General features: G+C 38.0%; 1 protein-coding gene across 19 annotated transcripts in view; it reads right to left on the bottom strand.

Moving 5' to 3' along the window:
* Window positions 1-18618, bottom strand: part of PMS1 (PMS1 homolog 1, mismatch repair system component) — a 65983-nt gene that overhangs the window by 32810 nt on the left and 14555 nt on the right. For 14 of the 19 annotated variants that reach the window (XR_004969196.1, XM_036318924.1, XM_036318930.1 and 11 more), the window contains exons 4-6: window positions 16900-17002; window positions 11493-11678; window positions 8149-8312 (exon numbers count right to left, since the gene is read on the bottom strand). Coding sequence is in view for 18 of the 19 variants with exons in the window: in XM_036318924.1 (XP_036174817.1) it covers window positions 8149-8312; window positions 11493-11678; window positions 16900-17002 (453 nt within the window). In the remaining variant the exon portion in view is untranslated. Of the gene's footprint in view, window positions 1-6852; window positions 6981-8148; window positions 8313-9445; window positions 9852-11492; window positions 11679-16899; window positions 17003-18618 lie in introns of those variants that run through there. The other 5 variants (XM_036318928.1, XM_036318929.1, XM_036318939.1 and 2 more) reach the window with 3 other exon arrangements.

Genomic DNA, 18618 nt, shown 5'->3' with positions numbered 1-18618 from the left:
TGCTTATAAGAGCCAGGCAGACAAGAGATAAAGATGAGAGTAATTTTTTTACTTTACTTTTTCATATTTTTTGGCTTTTGCACCATGTAAAGGTATGACTCATTTTAAAAAAGTAAATAAAAATTTAAAAACATAGTCAATATTTGCATAACTTTCAAAGGGAGATGGTAGATACTCATTGTTTGTGATCTTTAAAACAAGAAAGAGTATTTCCAATTGCTCATCAACTCTTGTCACATCTACATGAGAGATGTTCTTGTCTAGACCCTCTTCCCTGTGCTCTGCGCAACTACCCAGCACACTGACCCAGCCTCCTCAATCACACTACTAAACGCCATCTGACCCTCCTCCAACTGCCATGAGAATTACCTCATTTTGTTAGAAACTCCTTATTGTATTGCCTTTTAGCCATTTGCAAGAAATCCAAATTCCCATGTAAGGCAGACAAGGGCCTTTAGAATGTTGACCCAGGCAACTTTCCTAGCCTTCCCTCCCACTTCCCCACCCCATTTTGAGCTTTTTCTGACCTCTGATGACTTATCAACCTTACATGTCCTTTAAATGCCTTTGCCTCATCTTTCTCAAGAGCCCATTCGAAGGCTTTTCTGAACCTGACCAGAGTCTATAACTGCCTCCGGATTACCGTACTTCTTACTATTGTTTATAGGAGGTCTTGAGATCGGCCTTTCTAAACAACTCTTTAAACCTGGAACCCCGAGCCAATCAGCACTCCCTCCCACATTTAATTTTATGGAAAAGGTTATTTGCAAATCAAGCTGCTATTGCTTTACAACAATATTTGATTTCAGCTTTTCCTCTTTTTTCTCACTGAATAGGGAACCTTATCTATTATATTTTGTTTTTCGTAAGACTTTGCTTCTCCAAACTTGCCTTTACTTCTCATTCTAAATGAAGCTACCCCAACCATCTCCTTTGCAATGCAACTCCATCCTCCACATGGTTCTCTAGTTGTTATCTTTTCAGATAAAGACCAATAATGGATAGAAAACCCAGATCAATGAGTAATCAGAGGACTTGAATAACACTACAGACCTAATAGACCAACGCCAATCACTCTTCCCCACAGCAGCAAAATACACATTCATTCCAAGCTCCTATTTCCCCAGGATAAATCATGGTATGTCACAAAACAAATTTAAGTTTAAAACATACCAAGCATTTTTTCTGGCCACAATAGAATAAAACAAAAAATCAATACCAGAAGAAAACTGGAAAATTCACAATATGTGGAAATTAAATAACACATTCTTTAAGATAAATAAAAATGAAAACATACCAAAACTCTTGAGATGCAGCAAAAGCAGTACAAACAGAGAAGTTCATTGTCTACCTTAAAAAAAGATGTTAAATAAACAACCTAACTATTCACCTTAAGGAACTAGAAAAAGAACATCAACCTAAGACCAAAGCTACCAAAAGAAAGAAAATGACAATGATTATTACAGAGTAGAAATAAATACAATAGAAAAAGACAGGGAAAAAATGCACAAAACTAAGAGTTGGTTTATTGAAAAGAAACAAAATTGACAAACCCTTAAACTAAAAAAAGACTCAAATAAAATTAGAAATGAAAGAAGAGACATTACAGCTAATGCCATACATATAAAAAGAATCACGAGCCTATATGAATATTTATATACCAACAAACTGGCTAACCTAGAAGCAAAGGCTCAATTTCTAGAAACACATAACCTAACTAGTATCACTGCTTTTAGCCTACTGTAATTCTTTCCTGTAACCACTGCCAAACTAATGGCCAGAGGGTAACACATTGATCCAGCGGTTCTCAACCTGTGGGTCGCGACCCCTTTGGGGGTCAAACGACCCTTTCACAGGGGTCGCCTAAGACCATCCTGCATATCAGATATTTACGTTACGATTGATAACAGTAGCAAAATTACAGTTATGAAGTAGCAACAAAAATAATTCTATGGTTGGGGGTCACCACATGAGGAACTGTATTTAAAGGGCTAGAAGGTTGAGAACCACTGGATTAAGTCACTTCCCTACTCCCAATTTTCCATTAAAAAAAAAAAAAAGACAGCCAAGCATTCAGAACCCTTTATAACCTAGCCTCAAATTATCATTCAAGATTTATCTTCCTCTATATAAAACTAGAGGCCCACTGCACGAATTTGTGCATGGGTGGGGTCCCAGCCTGGCTGGCAATCAGGACTGATTGGGGCCGGCTGGCCAGGGGGTGGGACCACGGGAGGTTGGCTGTGGGAGCACACTGACCACCAGGGGGCAGCTCCTGCATTGAGCGTCTGCCCCCTGGTGGTCAGTGTGCATCATAGCGACTGGTTGTTCGGCTGACCGGTAGTAACAGTTGCTTAGGCTTTTATATAGATAGAAGATACCTACTCACCTAAATTGATTTATTCACCGCTCAGCATTGTTAATGTTCACAATATTTCTCTACTTAGAAGGTGATCCATTTATCTGTATTACCAAATTTGACTGTAGTAGAGTCCCCGTATGGTGCACTGGGGGAGGAGGTCCTAGGTGAGATCACTTTTACATGTTGCCTCTACTGTACTGAATCAATAACACCTGTCATGTGGCCCAAGTCAGCCTCCCTCTTCTGTAACTTTCTAGGAATCCCCCAACGGGGCGAATGAGCCAGCAGAACTGCAGCACCTGAAGACGTGTTGGAAATGTAGACGTGCAAGCCCTCCCTGACCTACTGAATCAGAATCTGCATTTTTAACAAGATTCTCAGGTAATCTGCATCCATGATAAAGTTCTTTAAAGCACTGGTAGGAGACCAGAAGGGAAAATTGACTACAGAAACACAGTGTGAACACTTGGAAGCACTAAGATTTGTGATCATGATCTAAAGTGGTACTAGTCAGGAGATGTGTTCCAGCTACATCCAACTGTACAGGCTTAGGCACCAAGAAGAGAAAGAGATGGATTTAGCCAGGATTTAATTAGTCAAACAAGTACAGTTTAGTGAGAGAGGAGCAAGAATATCGAAGGAGCTTCCAAGGAATGCTAATTATGGACAACGTACTGTAGCAGGGCAAGGAGAGAACTGAGGGTAACAGGGACAAGAAACGGTTAAAAGGCAGCAGAGTCAAGGATCAGAGGTCCAATAGAGTCTAAGGACTGGCAGGGAGTTAGCTGGAGAGACGGAGGTGGCAGGCAGAGGTAAACTACTTAACACTGAAATTAATGGAGGTGTCGTTTTGGACAATGACTAGGCCTACAGTGTAGCCGCAGGAATTAGTGGCTGAGGCAGGGTGGAGAACAAACATTACTGGAGAAGAGGAGTAAAAGACCTGGGACTCTAGAAAAGACTCCCTATGGGGATATTGAATTCACTATAGTGATAATAATCTAGGAGTCTAAAGAGCAAGATTCAAAGCTGAATGATATTTTAGTCATTCAGTCATCATTTAGATATTTAGTCGTCATTTGAAAAGGCTGCCAGGGATACAAGGTTCTCAGAAAAGCCAGATTTCAATTAGAGCAACATGAGCGAAGCAAAGGCTAAGGACACGGGAGATTTTACTTGACTTACCATGAAACGGCGCACTACAGATGGCCAGGTGTGAGAGGCAGAGTTAGGAAAAGCAATGATTTGTATGAGCAAGAGTCCCGGGTGATAAGGGATGATTTGGGAGACCCAGGCTTCTTGTGTTAACTGACATCAACAGGAATAAAAACATGATATTAGGGCTGATAGTCCCAAAGCAGGTAACAGTTGCAAGATTCTGACTTTTAAGGTCTTGCCATGATTGAGTTGTGGGAATCCTAGCTGACAACTGCAGATGGAGGCATAGAAGAGAGAGGAGTGGTCTTATTCTGAGCGCGGAGGCCCTCGGAACACATCCACCAGAAAGCCTTCCCTGACTGTTCTAGCCCAAGCAAAGGTCCCGTCCTCTCAATGTCTATAGTATTGATCGATATCATTCAACAACCACTCAACAAGTTTTCATTATTTCCATCTATTAAATGTTCAGACACTTTTGCAGTATTTTCTGGCTTATACTGTAAGCTATTCCCGAGTGCAGGCCATCACATAACTGCTCCAGAGCACCTACTCAAAGCTCTGAATCTAGCAGCTGTGAAGAAGCCAAAGGAGAATGAATGATGCATTAAATTATCAGGGGGCCGGGGGAGCTGGGTAAAGTTGGGCAAAGGGGAGCAGGAATGGGGACATCTGTAATAGTGTCAACAATAAAAATAAAGTTATAAAAACAAATAAATTAAAATCGCTCAGCTTCTCAAAAAAAAAAATAAATAAAATATATCTAAAGAGACATCTGCCTTCATTAACTAAAAAAGAAACAAAAACAAAACCCACCCAAACTTTCAACATTGGAACTGAAGGAATAATTTCTTCAAAAGGAAGCATTAAAGCACAGCCCTCACCTGACCTTTCTCTTTAACTACTCTGCCTCCACAGCCCTGGCCGGGATGGGGAGAAGGGCGTGCCCCTGTAGCAATGATCCAATGGTGGGCAGAGGACTTTTCCTTGATTCCTCCTAGCACAGCTGACACAAAACCAGGACATTAAAACATGTTGGGGTAAAAGACTAAAAGATGCAAAGAAGGATAAAATGGTAAAGACGCAAAAAAACATCTTTGAATGTAAGGGACAGATTATAAATGACCACTTACTTATCTTTAATTTATAATCCAATAAACTAGCCCCTTTCTCATTCTTGGTCACCCCCACCCCCAAATCTTTGACCGCCACCCCAGAAGAGTAGCCTCCTAGGAAACCCAAAAGCTTTGTCCAGTGGGAGCCACCAACTCTCCATGGCCAGTTTCCTGTTCCTGACTAAGGCCCTGCCTCCTCCCAGATTGACGGACACTAGAGAGTCAACTCTTCAAAGCTAACACCATTCTTCCAAACCTCAAAAATACTTAAACTGATCCTTAGCATTCATTACATGGAGGTGGGGGATGTGGGAAGTCATTCCTTCAATTACTTCTCCTTTGTACCAGTTAAAACCTTTTTATATCAATGATATCCAATTTAGCTTTTGCAATATCAGTGGGCTTCTAATTATGAAGACAAAAACTGAATTCCAAACAATTTTAGAAACTACAAACAATATTTTGGGCAAAAGAAATATCCACAGAAAAACAACAAGCATGAAGTATGAAAGTATTTCTTATCTGAACTCATACATTTAACATTATGTTCTGAACTAGTGATATATAGACTTACTCATGTACATATGAAACAGCTAAGAATAGTAAATTGGTTTCAGGTATTATCACACTGAGAAAAACTTCTAATTATGGAAAATTACTTTATAAATGAAAATATATGCTGCCGGACTTTACAGGAACTCAGTTATTACAATTAAAGCTGAAAATTGTAGTGCTCGTCCTAAGGAATGGCTCTAGCATTTCTCCAAGTAATAAACTCACTGAGTCCACTTGTAAATTATTTGAATAAACTCACTGAATCCACTTGTGAATTATTTCCCTTTAGCTGTCTTATTATTCAATACGCTTTCAAGGAACATGATGATGAAAGAAGAAAAACACTTCTTTCTAACATAACCATACTGGCAAGAACATTGACATTATCAGTATTCAAAGAATGTCTTGGCAGGTTAAACCTTCATAAAAAGAAGAAACACTATCTAATCCAAGATGTCAAAATAGCAATAGTACTTCTCATATTATGTGTAATGTGATTGTTTGCTTCTACAGCAAAAATTTTTTTTCAAAAAAGGAAAAGATGCCGACATGGTAATGTTTAAATTTTAAGCAAAGGCACAAACATTCTTCAGAAAAGCACATAAAATAGGGTAAGAGTAAGCATGTTTAAAAGAAAAAGACTAAGATCAGAACTGCACTCAATGTTCAAAAAGATTTAAGAAAATGTGGCAATGCTGTTTTTGGAAGTTTAACAATATAGTTTAAAATTCGAGGCACAACAGCACTATTAAGAAACAAAAAGTAGAAAAACAATTTGTACTGAGAGAAAAAGGCTTGAAGAGAGACTGCTTGCTGTGGCTTAGTCCGTGGTTCCCTTGTGTAATGGAGCTAATGCCTAGGTTCACGGGAAGACTTTTGGTAGTTGGACATCCCGTCACTGCATGACACGCTCAGCACACTCTCCAGGGCCTGACATCACTGAAGGCCATCGAGGGGCTGGTGTTTGCTCAATGTAGTTCAGACACGTTGCCCTCCAACACCAATAAGATGCAGTATATTATAAAGTTCTACTTTTCATTCTTAAAATACCTATACAGATGATCTTATAGTAGCTGAGAAAATATAAACTTACCCAAAGTTTATATATATAAATACTCATTTTATATATAAAATGACTTTAAATACTCATTTCCATTACATGAGGCAATAATCTTTTTATTCTTTGATTGTTTTCTCTTACTTAACTTTCTTCTTTAGTTGTACTCACTTCTATATATAGTTCCTATCTTAATATTTTACCTTTTCCATCACTTTTCTCTTCCTGATCACTATTTCTTCTGACTTTGATCTTTTCTTAATTGGTTACATTCAACTTTTAATTAGTAAACATCCTTTGGATCAAGAGGTCCTCGTGTTATTTATATTAGCAGGACGAGCCTCCACCCATTGACACCCTGAGGAATCACAGCATGGCAGAGCTGGAAGAGATCTCACAGTATCATTTGGTTGAGCTCTATGCCAACAGCAACAGGTGGCTGACTATTCTTAATGTTTTTCTTTCTTTTTTATTTTTTAATGACCAAAGACTTTTATCATAAATGTTCTACCACAGCTTGGTTTAATACAAAACCTTAACAAGCGAAAACATGTGGAGCAGAAAGACAACTGGGTGAAAACAGTTCTGACCTAAGCACTGTTACTTACTAGAAAATAAAATTTTTCCTTTGATCGCTTTGGGGAAAAAAATCCTTTCATCACTCTGAGCTTCAAGTTCCCTGTGCAAACAGAAATAATGCTGTCTGACTCACAAAGTTTTGTAAGTGCTCTGAAACCTGGAAAAGAACTATATAAATATTAGAGGCCCGATGCACGAAATTTGTCCAAGAATAGGCCTTTGCAGCTGCCCCGGCTGCCTAGATCCCTCCCTGGCTGCCTAGATCCCTCACAGCCCTGGTGGCTGCCTGGATCCCTCCCTCACAGCCCTGGTGGCTGCCTGGATCCCTCCCTCACAGCCCCGGTGGCTGCCTGGATCCCTCCCTCACAGCCCCGGTGGCTGCCTATAGATCCCTCGCAGCAGAGCAGCTTCCTCAGTCCTGAGGCTGCAGCCCCTGCTTTGTCTGGAAGGTCATCCGGAAGGACGTCTGATCTAATTGGCATATTACGCTTTTATTATTATAGATAAAGTACTATCACAATGGGAAACAACAGAGGGTAAAGACCTGCATTCTGTAGGCATGTTCGTTTCAAATCCCATCACAGTTTAGCAGCCATGCAACACGGAGTGAAGTACTTGACCTCCCTGAGTTCATCTCAGAGGACAATTGCAAAACTGATATGTCTACCTCACGTGATTGTTTATGGGAGTTTAACGTACCTACACAGGTCCTGGCATTATGTGGGTTCTCAATAAATGTTAATTCCTTACTCCCCACCAGGATTCCACACTTCTGCTGTGTGGTTCTACTCTCCTTCCATGAACTATTTCAAGGTACATATGTGAAACTTTATGAAAAACAAAATAATCAGAAATTATGTAAGCCTTTCTTTCCCCTAAGATTCATACAGCAACAAGAGTTCCTCATCAGCCCGGCTCTGAAAAACGGGAGAATATAAGGTAGAGTTTCCTTTAAAAAATAAACTCTTCCAAAGAAGGAAGGGATTAGAATAGATAATGGGAAATGTCACTAAATTGTGAACTCCTTAAAGGAAAAGAACAAGTCTTTATTTATCTTCATATTTAGGAAGCACAGAAACATTGCTTGCGTGGAAGAGTCTGTAGGTGGAAATCTCTGATCTTAGAAATTAATAAATGAAAGGTTCCATCAGATTTTATACAGATATTAAGTAACAAAATAAAGATTCTTTATTTACTGAGATCAAACTAAACAAATGAGAACAAATTTTAAGAAGACTCTTTATATGTTTGATTTAGATAAAATACATTGTTCCTTTAATATATCATATACCAAAAAGATTTTACAGAAATACAATAATGCATACCTTGTTATGTATAAAAAGAATCCTTAAGTCAGGTTTAAGTATTCCATAGCTTATGAGGAGATCTAGGACCTTTTTTATTTCATCTTTACATTTTTTAGTAGTTGAGTAAAATTGCTTTCTTACAGGTAGGTTCTTAAACAATCTTAAAGCAGTTACAGTTGTACCTGTTGGCAGATAAATGAAGAGCATATTTAGATGTGGAAGGAACTTCAGATCTTTAAATCCATATACAATCAGTAATTAACCCCTTCTATCACTGAAGGCCAGTCCTCCTCCAACTTTGGCCCAAAGAAGATCAACCTTGCTATTCTGATTCTATGTTGCACTCTTCTATTGTAACAGGACTGACCTGCTAGGTGTGCTCTCTTCTATGTGGTAAAAGCAAAAATAATCTTATTTCTACCACTGCAAAGAAACATGGGCTTACCGGAATGTAGTATCTTAAGAATTCTGCTGGTATTCAAAACAACCTCGGGATGATGATTATTCTACACTTAAAGTATAATATATAGGTAGCTACGCAGCATATATGATAACCTTAATTATTCCACTAAAAATTCTTATCTGAAATATCTAATTGCCTGGTTTGATTTACCCTCATCTTCTGAACAACAAATATTCAAAACAGGATTTTTTTTAAATTATGCATTTATTTAACTAAAAGTTGAATACAGGTATAAACATTTATACTGCTTAAATATTGGGTTTTTAATTAGCTCTTGTTTTTAAAAAAAATGAAATTAGGACCATTTTCCCTCCAAATTCTTCAGCATAACAGTTGTTTTAAAAGTTCTTATCTGCTAATTCAAATATCTGGGTCATCTGTGGGTTTGTTTATGTCAACTATTTTTTCTCTTGATTACGGATTCCATTTTCCTATCTTTGTGTCTCTCAATATTTTTATTTTCCCCAGACACTGTGCATAAAAGGACAATAGGTAATGAAGGTGATAATACTTTCCCCCAGAGAAGGCACTTCATTTCCTCTGTCAAGCAGCTAAAGAGCAGATCTCTTCAATACAATCAGGAGTTTATCTGTGTTGGAGCCGAGCTGCCCCTTCATTTAGTTCCAGTTCACTTCCAGTTTCTAATGTCTTGAGGATGGAAATATGTGTCTTCCTCTAGCAAGGCTCTGACACCTAAGCGCAGCAAGACTTAAGATTTTTCTTTCTCTCTCTAGCTTAGTCCCAACTTTCTTAATCACTTGTTACTCAGTAAAAGTCCTGATGAAATTTAGGATGAGGTGAACAAGCTCCATATGAGAGGATCCCATCTTCCAATCTGTCATGTAAACTCACATGTGGCTATGAAACGTTCCACTGGTTCCTCGGAGGACCAAAGTAGGTCTGCTCTTCTGTCTTGCTGGGCCTCCAGTCTCAGTTACTGTTCCCAGGGACACCAGTGGCCACTAGTTTCTTCTTGTCTAGGAAAGGGTCGTCTTTCTCTTGAACTTAATTCATTTAAACTTCTTTGTGACATAGTTCTTCAATGGTTTTTAAATAATACAAATTTTAAAAATTATGTGCTTTTCTCTTCTTTGCTACATAGAAAGCAATGGTCTCTTGAAATCTTCTATATCCATCTTGCTGAAAAGTTATACTGCCATCCCTTCTGACCTACCATTTTCAAATTCAAATGTTCTTTTCTGAAAATTCTGTTAACTTTACTCTTAGCAGCTGGTGGCTACTTTGTATTGTCATTATTTATTTACTCATCTGTGTTCTCCACTCATGAGTTCCTGTGACAAATATAAGGGCATATACTGTAGCTGTGAATAGATGGTGTGAAGGAAGGCAGGGAGAAATCAGTAGGACAAACTATGTTTACGAAAGGAAAAAATATGCTGATTTTTAAAATATGTTACATATCAGAGATCACAATATACCTAATACATATGTTAATTGATAAATAATTGCTTTAGCAGCTAAAAATATTCTCTCAGAGTAAATTGAAAATTACCAATAAGCCAAGAATGATGTGTTGGAATAAAACTTAATGACGGAAAACTTTGCTGATTCCAAATGAAATATATAGCCTTAAAAAAAAAGTAGCAAGTAATATTGGCCAAGAGGGAGGAGGCCCTAGTATACTATCATATTTTACAAGAGAACTGTTCAGCTCTCTAACTTTAGCACATTCTACAAACACCAGGATGAAACTGCAGCCTGTGATATGCTCCCTGTTATATTTTTACATGATGCCTATGTTATGCCACTTATATAGGCAGTGATTTATGTTCCTAATGTAAAGAGGTATGATTGTTGCATATGTCAATTTCCTTAAACTACTTAATAAAATTCCATTCTCAAAATTAAAAAAATCTTTCTATATATGCACAATCACACACAGCAGGGATTTACAAAAAACATGATGCTCTACTCTAATAACAGGGTAGGGAAAGGAAATATCCTGATCAGAATACTTTAAATACACTATTTTTGACATGTGAGAAATTCCTAAGGCAGAAGAAGTATTAAAAGGTGTTAAAAGAATTTTTCTAGGAAGGTAAATAAATTTAGAAGCTTAATACTGATTATCTAGAGTAAAGAGAATAGAAGTGATGACAAAAAAGATATGACTAAAACAAATAATTTAGTCAGAGTACTTGGTAAAAAGAATTTAAAAGCTGAAGATTTAATTTTATATTTCTTATTAATTTTTTAAATGTCTTATAAGGTAAGGGTAATTATAAATGGCATACTGTTAAACACATAAATAATTTTAAATGGCTAAATTAATCCATAAAACAAATAACTACACCAGAACTGGAATCTCCAATAAACTATTTTTAAACATTTTAAAATATGTTTCTTAAAGGGGTAACAAATTTCCCAATGCTTAAAAAAGATTCAATTGTAATTTGTTCCTGCATCTACAGTTAGGCTATCTGCAGGTGCCATCCTATTAGATGATATGAGGAGTAACTGCTAAGTAAGGCTGTTACACCACAGCAAAAATTAATCTATGAGAACCCTAAATGCACAGGTATTAATTAAGATGGCTGAACTGTAGTTTTATCTTACACAGAAAATATTTAAATGGAAGCTGAATGACAGCTGGTGAAATGTGAGTCCGTGATTCAATCACTCAAAAACTATCAGCACTAAGGCAATATAAATGTAAAATGCTTTTGAAAGTGTTTGTGGATTTCAATAAGCTTGATTTTTGTGCTGTTTTCCTAGCCAATAAACTGTAATTTAGAGAAAAAAGTGATCTATGAAAGGCAATTACTACTAGTTTAGCAACTACTGACTTTCCAAGTATGTTGTTTCTTAAGGTGAAAGAAATATTGTAAAAGAACACCAGGTTCATCAATTGCCTGTAGAAATTCCTTAATATGCATACCTGATCTCACTAAAAGTAGAAGATGTAGGTCAACAAGAAAAGAAAAATCAATCAGAAAACAGGCAAAGATCCGAAGGTTTCCATATTTAAGAACTGTTACTTCATAGTTCTCATGGAGATGAATCCAGGAAAGCATGAGAAATGTGGGTGATGCAAAGTCACTGGCCATCCAGATTAGACTGGCTACTAGGTAAGATAAAAATAAATACATTTAAGTTTTATAAGGTGACTAGATTACTTTAAAGTACTCTACTGGATAGCCAGCCACTCAAATAACTCCTAATGGTTTCCTAATTTGAACTTCTAAGAACTGGGGTCAGAGCATTTCTGGAGAGGAACCATATTTTAAAAGGCCTTCTCTTTGTCCTAATCTAAATACATGAGAAAAACGTTAGTGTGTTGTCTTAAGAGTTTCTATTTACTCCATGTATATACAAAAATGTTAATTTTTAATGGGCAAAACTAACAGTAACTAATTGGAGATTTATAAAAAAAGAAAGAATGAGAGAATCTGGCATCAGTGTTAAGGTACAAGAAAATAAATTTCAATGAAGAAAGACAAGACATTTGAAAAAATAAATCCAATAATTTAACATTAAAACTGGAGGGAAGAGCCCTAGCTGGTTTGGCTCAGTGGATAGAGCGTCGGCCTGGAGACTGAAGGGTCCTGGATTCGATTCTGATCAAGGGCACATGCCTGGGTTGTGGGCTCTATCCCCAGAAGGGGGCGTGCAAGAGGCAGACAATCAATGATTCTCTCTCATCATTGATGTTTCTATCTCTCTCTCCCTCTCCCTCTCTGAAATAAACAAACAAACAAACAAAAAAACCTAGAAGGAAGAAACCATAAAAAAAAAAAGACTGATAAATTATAGGGAGGGACCACAAAATTAAAAGTGAATTTACAATACAAATTGGAGAAGAATGGTAAACAACAACAAAAACACAAGTCCCTCTACAGATCTAACAATTCTTTTGGACATGACTCTAAAGAGGTCATACCTTTAACGTTCTCTCAACTTGAACATCCTATTAGAAGTTAGCAGTATGAAAAAGATTAAAGGAAATATGTGAAACACAAGCCTAAAGAGATTATTTTCCCCTTAGAAGTAAATAGTAGAGGTACTTAGAAACACAAGATTAAAAAACAATGAAATTATGTAAGTGTATAAAACACTAAAAAAATGAAACTAGACCACCAACTTACACCATACACAAAAATAAACTCAAAATGGATAAAGGACTTAAACATAAGATGGGAAACCATAAAAATCTTAGAGGAATCCACAGGCAGCAAAATCTCAGACATATGCCGAAGCAATATCTTTACTGATACAGCTCCTAGGGCAGTGATGGCGAAACTTTTGAGCTCGGCGTGTCAGCATTTTGAAAAACCCTAACTTAACTCTGGTGCCGTGTCACATATAGAAATTTTTTGATATTTGCAACCATAGTAAAACAAAGACATATTTTTGATATTTATTTTATATATTTAAATGCCATTTAACAAAGAAAAATCAACAAAAAATGAGTTCGCGTGTCAGAGGTGTCATAGGTTCGCCATCAGTCCTAGGGCAATGGAAACTAAAGAGAAAATAAACAAATGGGACTACATCAAAATAAAATCTTCTGCACAGCAAAAGAAACCATTAACAAAACAACAAGAAAGGCCACTGCATGGGAGAACATATTTGCCAATGTTATCTCCGATAAGGGTTTAATCTCCAAAATTTATAGGGAACTCATACAATTTAACAGAAGGAAGATAAACAACCCAATCAAAAAATGGGCAACGGACCTAAATAGATACTTTTCGAAAGAGGACATTCAGAAAGCCAAGAGACACATGAAAACATGCTCAAAGTCACTAATCATCCAAGAGATGCAAATCAAAACGATAATGCAGTACCATCTCACACCTGTCAGAATGGCTATCATCAACAAATCAACAAACGACAAGTGCTTGTGAGGATGGGGAGAAAAAGGAACCCTTCTGCACTGCGGTGGGAATGCAGACAGACTGGTGCAGCCACTGTGGAGAACAGTACGGAATTTCCTCAAAAAAACTAAAAATGGAGCTCCCATTTGACCCAGTGATCCCACTTCTAGGAATAAATATATCCCAAGAAAACCAGAAACACCAATCAGAAAGGACATAGGTACCCCTATGTTCATAGCAGCACAATTCACCATAGCTAAGATCTGGAAACAGCCCAAGTGCCCATCAGCAGATGAATGGATTAGAAAACTGTGGTACATCTACACGATGGAATACTGCGCTGCTATAAAAAGGAAGGAACGCCTACCATTTGCAACAGCATGGATGGACCTGGAGAGCATTATGCTAAGTGAAATAAGTCAGTTGGAGAAAGATAAATATCACATGATCTCACTCATTTGTGGAATATAATGAACAACATAAACTGATGAACAAAAGCAGATCCAGAGACAGAAGCATCAATCAGACCGTCAAACCCCACATGGAAGGCAGGGGAGGGTGGGGGGAAGGAGGAGAGATCAACCAAAGGACTTGTATGCATGCATATAAGCATAACCAATGGACACAGACACCAGAGGGCATGAGTAGGGAGGTGGGGGGTGGGGACAATGGGGGGATAAGGACACATATGTAATACCAGGGGTCCTCAAACTACGGGCCACATGCAAATTCAAATATTGTATTTGTTTTTTTACTTCAAAATAAGATATGTGCAGTGTGCATAGGAATTTGTTCATAGTTTTTTTTTAAACTATAGTCCGGCCCTCCAGCGGTCTGAGGGACAGTGAACTGGCCCCCTGTTTAAAAAGTTTGAGGACCCCTGTGTAATACCTTAATCATTAGAGAAAATAAAAAACCCAAAAAAAGAAAAAAACTAAATGACCAATAGCAATAATTAATATATTTACTTGATTTAAATGATACAAAAAGGGAGGCAGTGGGTGAGGTATTAGATGAAACATTAGTAATGAGTTGATAATTGAAACAGTGAGGGGAACACTGTTCTATCCACTGTGTACATTTTTTAAGATCTCTGTAAGTAAATATATTTTAAATTATTGGTTTAATCATACCTTGAGGGTATGGTTTATTAGTTTGATTACTAAATCAATGTTTTAGGCATTTCAAGAAAATATTATCCTTCATGTATAAAAGAGTCGATAGTAATCCAGCAAGAGTGAAATAGCGCTCTGACAGTTTTTACAAGAGGAGTAACTCATCAATGTTGTTGTCCAAAGTCTTTCATACAGATCCTCTTGAGACCAATTCTAAGTATTTAAGAGACTGGTGGCTAACGCACAGGCTGAATGTTCACTTGGAAGTTAACTAGCTATTATCAGGACCAAACCCGAAGCAATCAATATATTTAAATTTTAGAAGCAAGAATTTTTAATAACTAAACTATTAAGACAGAAAAGGCATCGCGGGGAGGAAACCAAGATGGCGGCATAGGTTAACGCGGGAGATTGCTGCCTCAAACAACCACTTCAAAAAACAACTAAAAGACGGAACGGACATCATCCAGAACCACAGGAAGGCTGGCTGAGTGGAAATTCTACAACTAGGAGGAAAGAGAATATCATACCCAGACTCAGAGGAGGCACAGTGCTGAAGTGAAATACTAAGGTGCGGAGTGCACGCGGAGCGGGCTGGAGGCGGAGGGCGCGGTTGTTGTTTTCAATCGGGAGGAAGTTTCAGACTCTGAGCTCCAGATCCGGGCGAGCCTCTAGGGACCCAGACTCAAATGGGAGAAGCGGGACTGTCTGGCTTCTGTCGGAACTCGAAGGCAGCTTTCTCTCCGAGGTTTACAGCGGTTGCTGGGACTCTGTGAGGCAGAGTCCCTAGGGACGGGACTGAGAGCAGCCATAACTGCTCGCTCCGGCCCCCCTGTAGATCCCCCGGGACCCGCCCCGCCCAAGCCCTGCGCAGAGCCATTTGCCGGACAGCCTCAGGCAAACGCTAGATTAGCACCACCCTAGAGATCCAGCACAGAAGCTCTCCCACTGCAGACACAGCAGACTCTCATAGCCAGTTAACCTGGAGGTCAAATCACCTCCGGTATTGCCGACAACAATCAAGGCTTAACTACAACAAGACTGCGCACAAAGACCACTAGGGGGTGCACCAAGAAAGCATAAAAAATGCGGAGACAAAGAAACAGGACAAAACTGTCAATGGAGGATATTGAGTTCAGAACCACACTTTTAAGGTCTCTTAAGAACTGTCTAGAAGCCGCCGATAAATGTAGTGAGATCCTCAAGAAATCTAATGAGACCCTCGATGCTATAATAAAGAACCAACTAGAAATTAAGCATACACGGACTGAAATAACGAATACTATACAGACTCCCAACAGCAGACCAGAGGAGTGCAAGAATCAAGGCAAAGATTTGAAATGTGAAGAAGCAAAAAACACCCAACCAGAAAAACAAAATGAAAAAAGAATCCAAAAATACGAAGATAGTGTAAGGAGCCTCTGGGACAGCTTCAAGCGTACCAACATCAGAATTATAGGGGTGCCAGAAGATGAGAGAGACCAAGATATTGAAAACCTATTTGAAGAAATAATGACATAAAACTTCCCTCACCTGGTGAAAGAAATAGACTTACAGGTCCAGGAAGCACAGAGAACCCCAAACAAAAGGAATCCAAAGAGGACCACACCAAGACACATCATAATTAAAATGCCAAGAGCAAAAGACAAAGAGAGAATCTTAAAAGCGGCAAGAGAAAGAAACTCAGTTACCTACAAGGGAATACCCATACAACTGTCAGCTGATTTCTCAACAGAAACTTTGCAGGCCAGAAGAGAGTGGCAAGAAATATTCAAAGTGATGAACGCCAAGAACCTACAACCAAGATTACTTTATCCAGCAAAGCTGTCATTCAGAATTGAAGGTCAGATAAAGAGCTTCAGAGATAAGAAAAAGCTAAAGGAGTTCATAACCACCAAACCAGTATTATATGAAATGCTGAAAGGTATCCTTTAAGAAGAGGAGGAAGAAGAAAAAGGTAAAGATGCAAATTATGAACAACAAAGACACATCTATCAACAAATGAATCTGAAAATCAAGTGAATAATCTGTTGAACAGAATGAACTGGTGAATATAATAGAATCATGGGCATAGAAAGGGAGTGGACTGGCTATTCTTGGGGGGTAAAGGGGTGAGGGGGATGCGGGAAGAGACTGGACAAAAATCGTGCACCTATGGATGAGGACAGTGGGTGGGGAGTGAGGGCGGAGGGTGGGGCGGGAACTGGGAGGAGGGGAGTTATGGGGGGGAAAAAGAGGAACAAATGTAATAATCTGAACAATAAAGATTTAATTTAAAAAAAAAGAGGTAATCTGCTAAAAATAAAAAAAAAGAAAAGAAAAGGCAACGCATGTTACAAAGCTACTCTCTTACCTTGACCAAGATGTGAAGGTTTTTGAGAAATTATGTGGCCACTGCCATCTAAAACATACTGGGTGCTAAAATTATCAGCAGCTGTCCTAGTTGTAATTAAAACCTGGAATAAAAAAAAAAAAATCTAATAAAATTATGATTTTTGCAGAGGGCTCATTCTCAAGCCATATTTAAAATAATTAGCATATATTCACTTAAGATTAAAAATAGTTTTACTTAATAAATTCTTATACCCACTTCTTTTATAATATTCCTTAGAGTTATACTAATAAGCAATAGGTCAGTTTATAAATTCTTCTGTTTAATTATTCATTTTTTAATATTTTTCTCTACATAAAACAATCATATATAAATCGGAATACCTGAAATGGCTATTTTTATTATATGTATTATGTGACTTACGCCTGTAAAATGAAATACTTCAAATGCATTAAGGAAATTTGTTTTTTAACAGACTACTCACATAAATTTGTTGGTAAATAATCCTTTTGTATAGTGATCATTTCCTGCACTTCTGTATTTCAAGTTAATGGTTCAAAAGAATAAACACAAATCAACACACATATGTATGGCCAATTTTTTCTTAAACCCAAGCTTTGAACTCACTGTTTAAATGTAATTTTATTATTTAAAAAAATTTAGCATTAAAACATGTAAGTATAAAAAAGGATTTAATTCAGTATGAAACATTTCCTAAGATGTTACAGTCATAGAAATATAAACTTAAGAAGGTCTGCACTCTCCCTCAGCTTTCTGTGTACTTATCTTGTGAGGTCAGTAGGCGAGTATAACAACAGTGAGCCATATCCCTGCCAGAAAATGCTATAAGTGGGGAGTGGGGATGCTGGCAAGTAAAGCAGGTGGATTCAGAAAAGGGTAGCCTCCTCACGCTTCTGGTGAACAATGCCAACCCAAAATTGGAAGCAATCTTTCTTGGCCATCCTTAGACTGAGTACAAAACTAGAGGCCCGGTGCACAGAATTTGTACATGGGTAGGGTCCCTAGGCCTGGCCAGCAATCAGGGCTAATCGGGGCCTTCCTTCATTCCGAGCTGCCCCCTAGTGGTCAGCACGCGTCATAGTGAGCAATCGAACTCCTGAGGGGACAATTTGCATAATAGGCTTTTATATAGAGAGAGATAAATCTATATAATTAAGGAAAAAGCCATGAAGATCCAGGTCCGCTGCTAGAAGTCAACTAGGTCCAGTTGAGTCTACATCTGATGGTTCTGTCACCCTGTACTAGCCATGCACTGACTTACTGTAGGCTACAAGCTTCTGTGGCACATGTGGGTATCCTGCAAGCAATTGCAAAGTCACAACGAAAACAGTACAGCTTCTCTAGTGTCAGTACTAGTTCAGTCTACTAGATTGTCTCTGAGGGTGACATCTATAAAATCCTTATTAGGGGAATTGCTTCAAAGCTGCTACTTCTGTGATAACTCTTCTCTAATAATCTAAAACAATTATTTTACTTCTTCTAAAAATATATTCCATGGTTCAAAAGTTGTATAATTTAAAATTTTTCCTGATAACTAATCTTAATTTTCCTGCTATGTCACAACTCCACTGTGCCGAAAAGTGATTTCTTCTAGTAAAGGCTGTCAAAATAAAGAAGACAGACTGCTAGAGATTTTCTTTGTCTCTAATTACTCTGATTGTCTCTTTAAAAACAATTCTACATTTAACCAACCACTTCTCCAAAATGCCAAGGTCAACT

The sequence above is a fragment of the Myotis myotis genome, unplaced genomic scaffold (genome assembly GCF_014108235.1).
Source record: "Myotis myotis isolate mMyoMyo1 unplaced genomic scaffold, mMyoMyo1.p scaffold_m19_p_8, whole genome shotgun sequence".
NCBI classification, from domain to species: domain Eukaryota; kingdom Metazoa; phylum Chordata; class Mammalia; order Chiroptera; family Vespertilionidae; genus Myotis; species Myotis myotis.
The sequence above is the reverse complement of the archived record's forward strand: the minus strand, read 5'-3'. Positions and strand labels throughout refer to the sequence as shown.